The sequence below is a fragment of the Hipposideros armiger genome, unplaced genomic scaffold (genome assembly GCF_001890085.2).
Source record: "Hipposideros armiger isolate ML-2016 unplaced genomic scaffold, ASM189008v1 scaffold_132, whole genome shotgun sequence".
Classification (NCBI taxonomy): Eukaryota; Metazoa; Chordata; class Mammalia; order Chiroptera; family Hipposideridae; genus Hipposideros; species Hipposideros armiger.
The window spans coordinates 1,320,287-1,336,935 of NW_017731482.1; the positions used below are offsets into that span (position 1 = coordinate 1,320,287).

A 16,649-nucleotide genomic window follows, 5' to 3' on the forward strand; every position below is an offset into this window, starting at 1 on the left:
GTCTTCGGAATACACTGCAAGCAACTCCAGAGCAGGAAGATATTTCCTGTATTTTTAGTATCACAAACATTCCAAAGGCTGATATATAGTAGAGGCTCAATACTTGCTGTTTGGGTTGCCGTTGAAAGTGCCTTGAAAAGTGTAATGGGAGGATAGAGGCAGTGCGGTTACTCCTTTCAGGTTCAGTGTGAAAACTTCACATAAACCTGTGAGGCTGGTATTAACCACCATTTTACAGGTGAGGAAACAGAGTCCCAAGGAGGTTAAATCCTGTGCCTAATATCACACAGCTAGGAAGTAGTGGGCCTTCGTTTAAACCCTAGTCAATTAGGGGGGTTGTGGTGGTGGTGGTGGTGGTTGTGGTGTGTGTGTGTGTGTGTGTGTGTGTGTGTGTGTGTGTGTGTGTGTTCTGTCTTGTCCATAAGCAAAAGGAACTGTCAGCTGAGGAGACAGATAATTAGGGGGGTTGTGGTGGTGGTGGTGGTGGTTGTGGTGTGTGTGTGTGTGTGTGTGTGTGTGTGTTCTGTCTTGTCCATAAGCAAAAGGAACTGTCAGCTGAGGAGACAGACTATACCTGGACTGGGAATGGAATATTATAGCAGGTGTCCACAAAAGAATGTTCAAACCTATAGAAAAGTTTTATAAGAGCTTATCTGAGTTAAGTTTTTTAGGATATGCCTAGAAGCAAGATCTCAACGGATTGAGAAAATGCTCCAGAGAATGGAGATTTTTAAGCATTTAGAATCAGGAGAAAATGTAAGGAATGTACATGACATCCATTGGTGGTAGATTAAGGAGGCAGGAGAAAGCAAAGTGGGGAAATCTCTAGTATTGGATAAAAAGCAAAATGGTGAAACACATACTTCTTTTACATCGGTGAGTACAGGATAGTTAACAATTAACATTTACAATGATATGCGGGGAACAAGATCAAAATGAAGGGTTCTGTAGTCTCCTCAGGTGGTCTTGTGCTCTGCTGCCTGGGGCTGTGCCTTCAGGGTATCTAGAAAAGAAAATTCCTCTGACATTACTCTGGTATGTTACCCTACATACATAAGAAAAATGGCCAGGGTTCACTTAAGGTAAATATTGGCCTTTGCTAGAGGTCTGGGATGTGACTACCTTCTATGACCTGCCCAGCTAGGAATACGTGATCAGATCATCTTGTGTGGTTACTTCAGTCACTGAGCTTGTCAGACCTGCCATGTGGCCCCCTTGAACTTGTCAGGGTTGTTACAGAGCCCTATTTTCGTTCACACAGGTAAGAAAAATACCCTGAGCACATGGCCCTAGTAAAATACGAAGCAAACTGGAAACTGAGAAGTCAAGTCTCAAAAAATTATTTCTGGCACTGAGGAGTCTCCCATCCATCACTGGTCTTACACTCATATTCAAAAGTTAGACTAGCATAAGATGGTAAAACATGAAAAAGCTGGCCTCTGTGTGAATATCCAGTATTGAAGCACCTTCCTAGAATGAATGAACAAAGTTAAGGATATGTAGAGAGAGTTTTCTACTGGAATGTCAGAGTTTTTGAAGACTTTCTTTTTTGCAAAGTTTGTGTGTTGCGGTTTTCCTACAAACCTTCTCATTTAATTCAGAGCTAAACAGCTAAATAGCTCTGAATTAAATGAGAAACAGATCAAGAGGAAACCAGTTGGCTTCTGTTTTGGCAACATCAGAGTTCTGTTTTCTTGTTGATTCATTAGTTGCTTCCTCAATGACCATTTCGAATGATTCTGTACTTACATTTACTCTGAGCTGGAAGTTAAATCAGGTTCTCCTTTCTCATCAGAAGCACCACCAAGTTTTCTGTTTATATGTTTACTAGAAGGGTAGACATGGGGACATAGCCACAGAAACCCCTGCAAGCCCACTGTGTTTCTTGATTATAATGTTATGAACACCCACGTTGACACAAGCCAATTCTCTTTGTAGTTCTATTTTGTCAAATGGAGAAGGTTTCTTTCATCCCATCATTCAACATCGGAGCTAATCTGAAGTAGGGATTACTTCAGGATGATGACTCCAGACATTATTAACGCTCAATAATAACCCTGAAATATATCTGGCAGTCTTTGAAGTCTTATATCTTTGGGCAGTAAAAGAAATGGGGATGTGACTTCTGGACAGTGATTTCTGGATAACTGGTCTGATATTCTGGGGAGTGCTATTGGTGATGGGCTGAATTCATTAGTGAGAGGAGCCATGGAAACAAGCAATGTGTAATTTTTGTTTCGAACTCTGCTGCAAGTCACAGGGTCCAAATCAAGAAGGCTTCCACAGTGTAAGAGATAGAGAAGAAAACCATAATTGAGTTCTGGCTATGCAGTGGTGTGATTCTATCATTGTAATATGCAGAGAAGGTATTTTGTTTTTCAGAGTAAGTGCCTGCTCGAAATAGCTCTGCATTTCTCCTTCACCAATGTTTTGAACCTTTTCTAATTCTGTAAGGAAGCTGTCCAGGGATTTACATGAGAGTATGCCAACTTTTGTTGAAGGATTTCCCAATATTAAAAAGGCAAGAATTGAATCAAATAGGAAAGAAATATGCTTTGTGTGTTCTATAGACAGAACCAAATTGCTTATACGGTGTCAACTGGATCTTGACTATTTTTGTCAATATCAGAGCTGACAAAGCTTCTTGTTCAGGACTCCTACTTTCCTTGTCATCCTGTGATAGGAGTATCTTTTGTGGATCGAAAGTGCTTTTAAATCTGTTTACTGATAAAACATTTCACCATGATGAATGAATTGATCACATTATTACTGTCTCTTCTTATGGACAAAGCCCAATCAGCAATACATGGAAACACCGCTCTTAAGCAGGGAAAAGTCCATCTCAAGAACATTTGCAAGCTCTGCATCATTGAAAGAAATAGAGTTTCGTTTGTTCAGATGTTTCAATGCCTCACGATACAATAAAAACACAAAAATTTTAACATAAATAGTTTCAAAGCAATCATCTAGTCATCTTGCATTCAATTCATTACAAAACCTTCAAAAGAATAAAATCGTCATTAGATATTGATACATTCAAATAAATACTTTGTTATATAAACTATGTACCACATTCATTGTAATCTAATGAACTAAAGAGTTGACCTGAATTAGTGGTCTTATTTACAATGTATTTCTCAGGAAAAATGTATATCTTTATGTTATCTTTGTGATCTGACCAGCCCACACCACCTACCATGCCTCTATGGAAGTTGCCACTGGCTTTATTGGTGGAAGATGTGACCATTCTTCAAATTTCAAAAAGAAAAAATTTGATGAGCTACACTGATTTATAATATCAATGTACTGTTATCTTTTTTTTTTTTAAGATTTTTATTGGGGAGTTTGGGGATGGGAACAGCGCTGGGGAATTGGGGGAAGGGGAACAGACAAGTTGCTGTCGATTTGGTCTTCAGTCTAGTTGTGGAGGACGTTGCTTCACTGGCCCAAGTTGGCACCATCATTGCGCTCTTCCCAGGAGAGACAGATCAGTCGCCGGCCTCTGGATGGCCTCTCACGCTGGCTGCTGGCTACACACGGTAGCCCATGGCAACCCACTGCAACAGTGGCTGCAGCCTATGCCGTCCCAGTGACTCATGGCAGCCCAGCTCCAGGTTGAGCTATTGTTAAGTATCTTAGCTGTGGAGGGCAGTGTCACTGGCCCTCATATGTGGGATCCGAACCGGGGCCCTCTGGCGTCCCAAGCCAGCTCTTAACCAACGTGTGTGTGTGAGTGTGTGTGTGTGTGTGTGTGTGTGTGTGTGTGTGTGTGTGAATTGAAAGGTACTTGCAGGACTTTCCTACCCCTTTTACAATGGCTATTTTTTTTCTCCTTCCTTTCTCTGCCAAACTTTCCAAACAATTGGCTGTTCTCTGACTTCTCAGCCTCTGGCACAAGCCTTACATATTTGATGAATGAATAAATGAATAATCTCACATTTGTCTCCTCATTCACTTTATGCCAGCCACATGGACAGTCTTTCTGTTCTTTGAACATGCCAAGCTTGTTCCCATAGGGCCTGTGGATTGCTTGTTCTCTTTCCTGGAACACTCTTCTCAGATCTTTGCCTGGCCAACTCTTCTCATCATCCCTACACACACACACACACACACACACACACACACACACACACACACACACACAAAATTGCACGTGATAGTCAAGTCAAAAGTAAGAGAAAATCTTAAATATGAATTTTATTTGAAAGCCAAACCAGACAATAATTTTCTTTATTTGCTTATGTTTGGACTTTTCAGTTTGTATCTGCGGATGACCTTCAATTATAATTTAAACTTAGGAAAGTACTGAGAGTGAGTGGATATTCTTTTCTGTTTCTTCTTCTTTTTTTTAACTGAGCCATCCTGCTACCTGTTGGCAGCTCAGCAGCAGCTCAGCTTGGGCCGGAAATCAAACCAGCGGCCCTGTTGCTCAGAGCGACCTCTTAACCAACTGAGCCACTCAGCCAGGCCTTGAGTGGATATTCTTTTTCCCATGGTGTGGAGGAGTCAGAGCAGGGAAGGAAAGATGACTTTGCTAAGTATTCCTGTGGGGCGGGGACCGTTCCCACTTCTCTGGTAGGACACTGAGGTGCAAGGATTCCTGGTGGTTAAGCTGCGAGTAAGGTGAGGTGGGGTTGAGGTTTGAACCCAGTGCTGTCATCAGAGTCACACAGGCTGCTAAGAAGCAGAAAAAAGATAGGCATTCTGGGTCCCTATTATCAACCTGAAAGATATCTATTCTTAAATTCAGAAGGATGTCATCTTGTTCAATTCTGCCTTTTACGGACTAGGAGCCAAAGCCCTAAAAGGCAGAACAATTAGCCAGCAAGAGAGGGCAGAAGACCGTGTAGGCGTGTGGGGGCCAGACCTGGCCCAATCGTGACAAGGCAGGAAGCCTGAAGTGAGAAAGGGAAATTCTGTCCAAGAAAGAGAAGGCAGAAAAGTGGCTGTACTCATTCCAACACCCAAGGTGTGAATTCCTTTATTGAGTCATAATAATTTTCCAAAAATTCTGAGCCCTGCTATTTTAGGCTCTCAGCCCAGCATTTATCTCTTCCCCCAAACCCCACACTCTTCAAGATGCCTCACAGTACAGCTGGGGAATGGGGACTGCATGGGAATTAGGCTCCCATGGCTGGACATTATCTTCTTCTTCTTTTTTTTTTTTTAAGATTTTATTGGGGAATTGGAGGAGGGAGCAGCATTGGGGAAACGGGGAAGGGGAACAGACAAGTTGCTGTCCTTTTGTTCTTCAGTCTAGTTGTGGAGGACGTCGCTTCACTGGCCCATGTTGGTATTATCATTGCGCTCTTCCTGGGTGAAGCAGTTGCTCACTGGCCATTGGACGTTCACTCACAGTGGCTCATGGTAGCTCACAAAAGCTCATGCCAGCTGCCGGCCAGCCCCACTGCAGCCTACGCTGTCGCCGGCAACTCAGAGCAGCCCAGCTCCAGGTCGAGCTGTTGTTCACCCTCTTAGCTGTAGAGGGCACAGCATCACTGGCCCTCATGTGGGATCTGAACCCCGGCCCTGCTGCTTGGAGCTGGCGTCCCAAGCCAACTCTGAACCAACGCGCCACTCAGCCGGCCCTGCACATTATCTTCTGTCATCCCCAGCTCCCCAGCCCCTGACTCCTGTGGTCACACCTCTAGACAACTGTCTTTCAACAATTTTTTCCCTGGCCCTTCCTCACTGTCCTGACAAAATATTTCCCACACCCATGTCCTTATATTCACATTTGTACGGAGCGTTTGTTTCTAGAAAGTACTTTTCCCTCCAGCTTTTCACATGATCCTCATGATACCCCTAGTGAGGTAGCAGTGATGGGATTATTACTCCCATTTTACAGGAAAGGAGACCGAGGCTGTCTTCTGGGTTCTACAGTGTCTTCAGAGACTGTTTATGAGCCCAGCATTGCTCGTTTGGCACAGGTTCCAGGTTTTCTCGCACATTCCTAGAATCCCAGTGGATTCTACACAGCGGATTCATTTACACGTATGGCTGAAGATCCATGGCTAATCAAAGGCGGGAGTCACAGCTTTGTGTTGCTCTGACTGTGTCCCTCTAGACTCCTTAGCGGATTTCCAAGTTATATGCCACTCCTGTCCCATGCTTGCAGCCTTTCTTCTTCATAATTCATTGTCTAATCTAGATTTCTCAGGAGACATAAGTTTGCAAACTTCCATTTTATCCAAACAGATCTGCTTTGGTTTATCTTCTCTTGCCTAAATGTTAGGCATCCAACGTAATGGGTTTCAAAAATTAATATAATTTGTTTTCCATCTCGTCAGTGCAAAACAAAGGTGTTTCTTAAGACAACGCACCGAAGACCAGAATGCGTCCTCCTCTTCTACTTCTGTTTCTTGAATCAGCAGCAAGTAAACAGTTCTGTAAACATGTGTGGGTCTGTGTCCCTTTGTGCGTGGACCCACTGCTTTATTCCATTCTTGACTGGTTTTGTTCCAGGTAAGTCCCAAGCGGCCCGTTCTGTTCAAAACGGAGATTCCCTTAGTATCTGGACTTTCATCAAGGCCCGTTTCAGCTGCTCGTAGGTTACGAACATCACCACATTCCAGGCTCCCAATCGCAAAAAGGAGGGTGTAAATCTGATGAGAAAACAACCAAAACATCAAGCGGAATGGACTAAGTTGCCAGAGATCTACTATGCTCGCCCCATCACACTGTTGGTGCCAACAGACCTAGACTTGTGTTAGTCATGAACGTTTTCTAAGATCTACTCAGTCTTTTTCTTCTCTGCTGAGGGAATTTAGGCAGAAGCTGGAACCAGTAAAGGAAAGAAAGCTAACGTTTTGAGCCAGGTTATTATATCAGGCAGTTATTCTCACAGTTCTATAAGGTAGCGATGATTGTTGCCAGTTGTCTTTTTCAGAAATGGAGGCCCAGAGAGGTTAAGCAGCTCTGCTAACCCCACCTGACTCCACTCTGCTGCTGGGTGTTTCTGGGCTCATTTACATCCTGAATGGTCACCCCTGAGGAGGCACCTGCCAGGACACCGCACTGTGAAGACGGTGTAACACCAAATCTAGCTAATCTTCAGAGAGCCTGCCTGTCCTGCAATAACGCAGCTGGGAGAGAGTCCCCACTTCGGCTGTGCATCACAGACTCACGGAGGAGCCGTGACCTGACCCCTGCCCTCCTCTTCGGCCTCTCTCTGCTAATTCCCTCCTGGTCCTCTCTGCTCATGCCAGACCCTTCCTTCCATGTCGTTGCCCATGTTGCTCCTGCTCAGAATGTCCCTACTCTCCTTGCCTGGTTGGTTGCTCTGGGCTCTGTAGGAATCAGCTTGGCCACCACAACCTCATGCCAAAGCCTCTCCTGAACCCTCATCCTAGGCCCGAGTTCTCTGGGAGGGAGCGTGGAGGCAGGAGTGGGAGGCTCACCCCTTATAGAAGGCTGTGGGGCCCTCCTGGGCCACCATCTTCAGCATACAGTCCAGGGGGCTGCGGTACTGGCCTGGCGGAGAGTTCATATACCGGGTCTTCACCACATCCACTGGGGAGGCCACGACTGTGGCACAGAAGCCGGCTCCAAAGGCAGAGACAAAGTGGCAGGGGAAGTTGTCTGCAGCAGGGAAGGGAAGAGCAAATATTGAGCTGTGAGATGAGTGCACTTGCTTCCTGTTCCATGTGTGTTTATCATTTGTCCCCAATTAAACTGTGAACTCCTTGAACATAAGGGTAGTATTTTCTATCTCTCTCACTGTGCGCTGGGCGGAGCTCATGGTAAGTATGGTCAACACCGAACCGAGCTGTCCCAGAGTTAGAAGGTCACCCAGCCCAACCACCGTGTTTGAGGAAACTGAAGTCAGAGAAGGTGAATCTTGCTTAATAATACATGGTAAGAAGTGGTACTGGTCTGGAACCCAGGTCCCTGGCCTTCCCGTTCAGTGCTTTTTCCTACTCATTATAATGGTTTACTGGGTGCTGCTTTTCTCTCTGCTTCTTCTAAAGCCCAGTTGCCTCTGGGTGGTGCCAACCATGTGGAGTTCCAGGTTCCCTCCCTGCTTTGGGACGGCTGTCTGCCTGGAGCCCAGGGCCTCACCGGTGAGCAGGCGATACTCTAGCAGCTTCTCCTTGATGATGTCGTAGGTCACCATCTCAGCACAGTTGACAATGGCATTCCTTGTGATGTTAGGCCAAGTTCCTGTTAGAAAGGGGAGTGGGGGCTGATAAGTGGGGGTAGGCCCCAGTTTTGGGGGCACAGTGCCCCATTTCGGTGGTCTCAGAGGAGCCCACCTCAGCTGAGCAGACTACACCTTTTCTAGTGTTAACAACTCTCAGATTATCAGTGTCCTCCTTTGAGACAGAAAACAGAGAGGCCCACTTGTGTGTGTTTGGGCCAAATTTTGGAGGATACTCTGCAGTATCTACCAGAATTTAAATATACTTCCCTGAGACTTGGCTGGAGCTAGAAAAGGAAGCCTTTCTTTGGAAGAAGGAGTCTGGGCTCTTGGAACAATGACAGAATGTAGTGCTGGGAGGGCCCAATCCCCTGGTTTCACAGAGGGCGGGGCTCCGGCAGGGCACAGTGCAAGTGAGTGCAGGGACAGGGCTGTGACCCTGGTGCCCTGCCCCTAATTTTCACCCGGCCACTGTTTCTTCTGCAAGGATTCATGTGGGCCCTGGTCTCCATATGGAAGAGACTCCAGCATTTTTCGAGATTGCCACCTTTTAGACACGTAAGGAACCCTAAAGCTTTGCTCCCAAGGAAGCTCTGTCCTTACAGCGTCTCCCGGTGCCCCACTCCTCACAGCTGCCTCCTTCAGCGGCCTCTGTCTCTTCTCCATGCCCTGCAGACCTTTGCTTGGAAGGCCCTCCCCTCCCATCTCCACACACCAAGAGCCTGCTGAGCCTCTGAGGACCAGCTTAAGTGTCACCTTCCCTCCAGAGCCTGTGTGGCCTCTCCTGCCTCTCCTGCACCTCTGCATGCACCTAGCTCATCCTGCCCCGTGTATGGCTGCTCCTTGACACGTCTCATCTCCTCTGTGTATCTGTGAGAGCCGTGAGGGTACGGAAGGTGTCTTCTATTCATTTCTGCCTCCCTCTGAGCTGCCTGCTCGGAGGGGTTGGCAAAGTGAACTGAATTTGGAGCACTGTGGCAAGTCAGGATGTTCTTTGAGAATCATCTCCTCTGTGTATCTGTGAGAGCCGTGAGGGTACGGAAGGTGTCTTCTATTCATTTCTGCCTCCCTCTGAGCTGCCTGCTCGGAGGGGTTGGCAAAGTGAACTGAATTTGGAGCACTGTGGCAAGTCAGGATGTTCTTTGAGAATCACTGGAATATACTATGCTGGGAATTCCCTCAGTTTTCTGTCCCAGCCCTAGGGTAGGAAGAGCTTTGTCAAAGACCTGAGCGTGGCGTCCAGTCCTACCTTTCCACAGGCCCTTGACCCCTTCCTCTCTGGCGATGGTTCTGTAGGCATCCATTGTCCCGCTGTACTTCCGGTCGCCCCCAGGCCCAAGGTGCTTGCTGGCCTGAAATCGGACCTTCACCACATCTGTGGGCTGGGCACAGGTTACTGCCATGGCCCCTGTGGTACAGCCTGCCAAAATCCGGGTGGTGATGCTGGAGTCTGGAGAGAAGAAGAGAGAGTGGGCCCTGGCACCTCTCTGAGCCTGATGCTATTCTCTGCAGGGCTGCCCGGGCCGGATGCCTGCCTCTTCTCCTGGGTCAGGGCTCCGGAGCTTCCTTGATGGGGGCTCTGAGTCTCCTCATGAGTAACCTGCTACCAGCTCCCCAGGCCCCGCAGCTCTGCCTTTGAGTCTGCACTGCCCTGGTCTCTGGACCCACACGCCTAGGTTCTGCTTCCGCCCACCTGCCAGTGTCCATGGGATACCCCACGGGCACTCACGGTCTGATCCTTTGGGGGTGTAGAACTGCTTGACAGAGTCGTAGAGGCCGATGCGGATGGAAGCAAAGCTCATCTGGCGCTGCAGGCCGGCGACCAGCCCATTGTAGGGGCTGCGGGGACCCTCAGTGCGCACCATGGTCAGGATGGTGCCCAGCACGCCGCGGTACTGGACGCTCCGGGCCACCTGGGCAGTCTGGTTCTCCCCCTGGATCTGAGGGACACCCCCCACAGAGGTGTGAGGAGCTGGGTGGCGGTGGATGGGGCTGTATGCCTGAGGCTTGATTTCAAGAACAAGCATGACCACAGCTGTCACATCCCAGTAAGAACAACTGAGGTTTGTGCAGCAGTTTACAGCTCACGAGCTGTTAGACACGGTGTGGTGTTTGATTCAGAGCAAATAGAGGGCAGGCTGTTTCTCCCACTACCGTGGTCAGTGGCTTGCTCAAGGTCGCCCAGTAACTCCTTACTGTTACTTCATACTTTATGGTTTACAAAGTAGGGCTAGGCCTTGAGGGACCCTGTCATGTCATGTCAAAGAATTAAGATTTTTTTTGTCTAGGACCATGGTGATGGGGAGGCAGCAAGGCAGGGTCTTAAGCAGCGGAGTGAGTGGCCTGCTCAGGAGTCTGTGTGAGGAAGAGCTTGTGGCAGACAGTGCAGGTGCTGTGCTGGACAGCCCAGCTCTCCTGTGATGTGAACAATGACCCTTGGCCAAAGGGCACCTACCTGCAGACGGACTTTGGCTGTGTCCAGTGGAAAGGTGAGGAGGTCAGCAAAACAGGCGGCTGTCCCTGCCCCCAGGAACTTCACAGCCGTTGTGGGAGGCAGCTCTGAAGGCTTCAGCCCAACCATGGTCCCAGAAGGCTCTGTCCCGTCCCTCTGGGGCCCGGTACAGGTCCAAGGAGAGAGGCTGCACTGCAGCCCTGGGCTTTAGTGCAGGGAGGAAGCTGCAGGAAACAGGTCAGAGGAGACAGATGGAACCTATGCCATCCGGCTGGTCCCCAGGCTCCCTTCAGCACCGGGAGAGACTTTATAAGTGAAAAGCCTGGGCATTGCCATGTTCAATTGTGTGGATTTGGCTTATAAAAGCTGGTCACTTTCCCCTCCCTTACCTCATGTGATCCTCCCCTCCTCCCCCCACCCCCCCACTGCCCCACCATGGAGCAGGCAGGGCTGGTGGTGAATCTTTATTGTACAGAGGAGGAAACTGAGGCTAAAGCAAGGACCAGACCTGGTTCTGTCTACACCCCACAACCCTGTTCTCCTTCCCCAGCAATAAGCTGCTTCCTGGGAAAGGCCTGATCCCTGAGGTGTACTAAAGGTACTTTAGGTCCTTTATTCCCAAATCAACAAAATAAACAGCCTCATGACTCAAGTAAACTGCTGGTCATCTCAGATGAAGGCTTGTTTGTTTTTGTTTTGCTTGTTTTTCAAGGGTGCCTGAATATACTTTTATTATATTTAAAACAAACAAAATCCTTCTCAGCTTGTGATTCCTTTTCTGTCACTAAAGATATTTAGTTGGTGACTAGAGACATCTCTTCTTGTGGGATTCTGGGCTGACGTTCTGCATGGAGGAGGGGGGAAGGCCCGCCCTGGCTCTTCTGTGGCCCTGCTCCCCCGAGCTCTGAGGGAGGCGGGGCTGAGGGGGGCTGCTTCTGGTGTCTGGGGTGGTGTCGGCCATATTCTCTTTTTTTCCTCATACTTCCAAGGGTGTCCCTTCTCAGCTGAAGAAGACAAGCTTCTCAGACAGAGGAGGACCAGTCTTGGGTCAAGTAAATGAGTCCCCCCACGCAGGTAGGCACCTGTCTGCACCCATCCTACCACTGGTTGACCAGGGGCATGTTTACATCTGAGCGTCCTGGGTAAGCCTTGGTTACCTTGGGAACCTGGCACACCTGTCGTGGGCAGTCCTGCATTCTTATAACCTGGACTTCTGTGCATCGGGCTTTGGTGCTGATGCCATCTCCTAGCAGTTCACACCTACTGGCCCCCCAATTCACACCCACCCCTAGTGTACTGGGATCCCAGACCCTTCAGTGTCCTCATCTCTGGGGCCAGAGCCAGTCCCACCGAGTTGTGAAGTGGGCACTGTGTGCGCTCCCTTCCCGACAGGGCAACAGAAAAACTCTGGTCCTGTGGTGAGGAACCCTGAGCTCCTGCCCTGACTTCACGGCTTCCTGTTGGGTGCTGGGACCTTGGATACATTGCTTAACCTCTCTTGGGTAAATGGGAATAATATATTACCTGTTCAACAGTGATAACTGGATGCCAAAAGATATAGGTTCTTTCAGGACTGCCACGTACAACTCTGGTTCTCTCGGTGCTATCTCCTCAATCCACACAGCACTCTGGACTCTTATTCTTGCTGCTACCTTTCCCTGGAAAGGCCTGTTCTTAAGAAGGAACTCCTGTTCTAATTCATGCTAAGGTGTAAATGACTATCTTAATGGTCCGCTATTTCTTGATCACTGTGCTATGTACTAGGAAAGAAAAGATATAGAATGAATCGTGTTTGGCTCTTGCCCTCAAGAAGCTTACATTTGGGAAGACAGATAGGTGTAGAATTATCCAAAGGGAATGAAGGATGTGAGATGGGTGCCTAACCTAGCGTCTCAGCACACATAAGTCAGACCATGTCACTCCCCTATTTTAAAACTGTCCAATGGGGCCGGCCGAGTGGCGCGTTGGTTAAGAGCTGGCTTAGGACTCCAGAGGGCCCCGGTTTGGATCCCACATATGAGGGCCAGTGACACTGCCCTCTACAGCTAAGATGCTGAACAACAGCTCAACCTGGAACTGGCCTGCCCTGAGTCGCCAGTGACGGCAGGTGGGTTGCCATGGGCTACCATGTGTAGCCAGCAGCCAGCGTGAGCGGCCAGCAGCCTCAGTGAGTGGCCATCCAGAAGCCGGCAACTTATCTGCCTTGCCCGGGAAGAGCGCAATGATGGTGCCAACTTGGGCCAGTGAAGCAACGTCCTCCACAACTAGACTGAAGAACAAAAGGACAGCAACTTGTCTGTTCCCCTTCCCCCAATTCCCCAGCGCAGTTCCCATCCCCCCAATTCCCCAATAAAAAACAAACAAACAAAAAACCAAAAAAACCCAACTGTCCAATGCCCCACCCCCTCCATTGTTCAGAACGAAGTCCGAAGTCCTTGCCATGCCTGTGGGCCCTCCATAAGAGCCCCCTCATGCCAGCATCTGTGCTTGGCACTCCAGCACATTTGGAGACCAGTAAAAACAGTCTGGGTGACCTGCCCACAAGGCTCTCTCAAGGAGTATTGTGGGGACATTAGACACGTACATAAATAACTGTAGTACAAGATGGGCTAGACCAATGTTAGAAGGAAGGAGCCATCAAAAAGGTTCCCGAAGGAGGGGGAGACCCTCTCTCTTGCTTGTGAGGTGGAATTAGAACAGTTTCATGGTGGTGGTGGGAAGAGGGTCTCATGAGTTAGGCCTCGAAAGGTGGGCAAGATTTCAGCAGCTGGAGGGTGGGGAGGGTGTTCCAGGTACGGGGAAGGGCATGAGCTCATGTGAGAGTGTGGGGCATGGCTTAGGGGAGGAGGAGTGAAAATCTCAAAGGCAGCGTTACACACAGTCTCACGGAATTCTCATAGCTTTCCTAAGAAGGAGCTTTCCCCTCCCTTTTCCTGACTTTCGATGAACAAACAGAGGCTCAGTATTACCATCCACTAGTATCAGAGCCTGGTTCACTCTGTTATACGAGGCTTGCAACAGCTCTGCAAAGAAGGCAGGGCAGCATTTAACTCCATTTTACAGATGAGAAAATAGAGGCTTACGATGGACAGAGGCTGGCTCAAATCGCAGAACTTCAACCAGGTCCTTGTGACGACATGAAGGCTCCCTTCACTATTCTACTCAGGGGCCCCAGCGGATGTGGTCGTATGGATATCCACATTCTTGCCTTTTTATTGAGGGCATTCAAAGCCCTTTGCAGTTATTAAATTATATGCAAACCTGTTTATGGGGAACTAAATGCTAAGCACACAGAACAACAGCTTGGTGAGGAAGGCTGAGAGGACACCACTGCCCAGTTTGGCAGATGCAAAAACTGGGCTTCCGAGAGGCTGAGACATCTCTGCAGGTTGCACAGTCAGGCCTTGGCTCCCTCTGCAGTGCTCCTCCCACAGCCCGTCTTCCTGCCTTTCTGTATTGCCTGCTTGACAGGGTCCAGGAAAGATCTTGCTCTCTGGGAGGGTGGTGTGGCAGTCCCAGTGCCCACACAGCTGAGCCTGGCTGTGGGGACAGCACTGCAGGCATGCTGGGACACACCGTCCTCCCCTTGCCTCCATCCTCGCTCCCCTTTGCCCTACAGAAGACCAGCAGCAGCCAGCGCAGCTTGGTCCCCAGTAGGGAGGTTCTGGCTCCTGCCTGGGGTTGAAATGCTTCTGCAGGTGTGTGAGCAGCTGCTGCTGGCATCCTGCTAGCCTCTCTTCCCAGGTTGTCTCTCACGGGTTGTCCGAGTGTCCCTTCTTTAACATCTTTGGTGGCCACCTGGGCTCTATTAAAAGAACCCTACAAACTTACTCCACTTTCAGAGTTACAAACTGAGGCCTAGATGGGTAGAATGACCTGAGGTCACATTAAAGCATGGCTTTGTGTCTCTGTGCCTTCTCTGTCCTTGGTCCCCTGCTGTGGATTGTGTGTGATGTGCTGGCCCCACAGGAAGCATTATGTGGCTGGCTCTATCTCCCTGGGGGACCTGTTTTTCCCTGGCCAGGGGGCTGAACTGCCAAGGGTTTCCCTTCTGAACCTCCTTTGTCCCCAGCTGTCCCTGGTCCCATACCTTCTAATAGGATCAGCTCTTTAACTACAGTGGTTCCCCTCTAGATGGAGGACCCCAAAGGCAGAGACAAGGTTAACTTATCCTGCTTCTCTGTGTAGCCTGTACAGGGATGGACCAGGGCCAGAGGGGCCCAGGGAGGACCAGTTGACCAAGGAACCCCACTTGCTGCAGGGAAGAAATGGGAAACGAGATCTGAGATGCCTACAGTGGCCTTTAGTGGAGGGCCTCCAATGCCAGGACTATGCTTAATCTAGCCGAGAATGGGGAGTGGCTGGTGGTTTTCAAGTTGAGGAGTGACACCAACAGACCTGCGTGCAGCGTGTGGTGAAGGTGTCGAGGAGGGACTGCAAGGGAGAGATGGAAGGCTCAGAGACCTGGGAGGAGGTTGTTGGAAGGGTGCAACGAGAGGTGTTGCAACCTGAACTTGGCCCAGAGCAGCAGCCTGGGGTGAAGCTGGAGAGTATTCCAGAGGCAGTCCTGGGCCACCCAGGGGAAGCAGAGTAGGTAGGCATGGACTCAGGTCAAAAGCCACACCTTTCGGGGGGAGGGCTCTAAAACTTTCACTGGTCGAGTTGGGGTGGGGCGTGTGGAGGCCACAGTGGTGGGCTCAGGTAGGTGCTGCCCTGAGGTCACTGCTTTCCAACTTCCTTCCGTCCTTATTCCAGCTTCCTGAATTGGTGCTTGAGGAGCCTCAGTAGTCAGCAGACCTTTGCCACTGGCTGGTGGAGGAAGTCAAGAGCACAACCCTCCTCCCTGTGGCTCTGTGGGGGCACTTGAGGGAGGGGATGGCCCAGCTCAGTGTGGCCCATTAACATTTGCCAAGAACTTGCTGCACCAGGCACCATGCTGGGGGTGTTATAGGCACTGGCTTATTCAATCCCTTTATAAGGCTCTAAGGTACTTCTATGATTACTCCCACTTCATAAACCAGGGGCCTGAGGCTTCGAGAGCTTCAGCCAGTTATAAGGCTGAGGATGGTGCTGGGATTGGAGCCCAGGTCTGTCTGACACATGTGCCTGTTCCACTGCCCAGAGTCTCAGACTTCAGGGAGAGCTCAGGATCCCTGGAACTGCTTGTTTACAAAGTGGCTTCTCAGCCCTCAGCCCCAGAGATCCTGATTCAGGTCTGGGCCGGGGCCTGGGAATCTGCATTAGAAATAAGGTCCCTGGTGGCTCTGAGCAGGGGTCAGAAGACCCCATTCTGAGACCCCCTGCCCGAACCCACCCTCCTGGCAAAGCCTCCACGAGGACGTCACCTAGGTGGAGTTCCCATGGGCTCTGTAAACCTCCAGGCATGTGACATGGGCCAGGCCTCAGGCCAGAGATGCCCCCACCATCCCTACTCAGGAAATGGTTCCCTAGGGCCCTCATGGGGAGAGACCTTTATGCTCTGGAGGCATCTTGGGGGGATTCTGGGCCAGGCTAAGAAGAAAGCCACCTCGTATCTATGGAGATTTGCAAAATCACAGCAGAGCAAGGGGGAAGTGAGTCCTGGGTGAGTGCCACCAGTGGTGGGATTGAGGCCCAGCCCTTCCACAGCCCTCATCAGAGCTGCAGTTTCCTTATGTTGACAACTTGGGGGCTGGACTGAATCTGTCTCAGCTCTGCCGTGCTATGGCTAGTGACCCCTGCCAGCTCCTGGCTGCTCTCTGCAAGCTGCCCTGAGGGGAGAACATAGAGGAGGAAGGGGGTGGAGAATGGGGTCTTACCTGTGATCCAGCAGGGGTAGGGGAAGCACAGGACCTCCTGAAGGCTCCTTAGGCCTCCATCCTAGGAAGTGGCAGCAGGGATCCGATTGCCCCCTCACCATTCACTGCTGTCTCTGCCGCCTCAGGCTTGGCACCTATCTTTATACACTCCAGCTGACCTGAAACCTTACCCTTGAGACACTAGATGACAGCTTGATCATTTGACAAGAGGCGGCTGGTGGGGGGCAGGGAGGTGAGGGGGGAAGTCAGAGTTCCAGAT

The 16,649-nt window shown here is 49.7% G+C and overlaps 1 protein-coding gene and 1 pseudogene across 2 annotated transcripts; both read right to left on the bottom strand.

Moving 5' to 3' along the window:
• Positions 1–2,036: 2,036 nt before the first annotated feature.
• Positions 2,037–3,247, bottom strand: LOC109386305 (protein FAM91A1 pseudogene; annotated as a pseudogene).
• Positions 3,248–4,390: 1,143 nt separating this feature from the next.
• UCP3 (uncoupling protein 3) lies at positions 4,391–16,648 on the bottom strand. 2 transcript variants are annotated; one of them, XM_019649342.1, is made up of 7 exons: positions 16,391–16,648; positions 10,596–10,816; positions 9,870–10,080; positions 9,390–9,590; positions 8,062–8,163; positions 7,401–7,581; positions 4,391–4,677 (listed from the first exon to the last, which is right to left on the bottom strand). In XM_019649342.1, exons 2-7 carry the CDS (start codon positions 10,719–10,721, stop codon positions 4,608–4,610), a joined length of 891 nt encoding a protein of 296 aa, XP_019504887.1. In that variant the 5' UTR covers positions 10,722–10,816; positions 16,391–16,648; the 3' UTR covers positions 4,391–4,607. The 2 variants fall into 2 exon arrangements, with proteins under 2 accessions (XP_019504887.1, XP_019504886.1); XM_019649341.1 differs by lacking the exon at positions 4,391–4,677 and adding an exon at positions 5,553–6,605.
• Position 16,649: the final 1 nt, after the last annotated feature.

Bases quoted from the DNA above. Each gene is read 5' to 3' on its own strand.
- UCP3 (XM_019649341.1), bottom strand. From the start codon at position 10,721: ATGGTTGGGCTGAAGCCTTCAGAGCTGCCTCCCACAACGGCTGTGAAG. The intron at 7,582-8,061 runs GTGAGGCCCTGG...TCCCTGCTGCAG, and splicing joins AGAGTATCGCCTGCTCACCG to ACAACTTCCCCTGCCACTTT. The intron at 6,606-7,400 runs GTGAGCCTCCCA...TTTTCTCATCAG, and splicing joins CCCACAGCCTTCTATAAGGG to ATTTACACCCTCCTTTTTGC.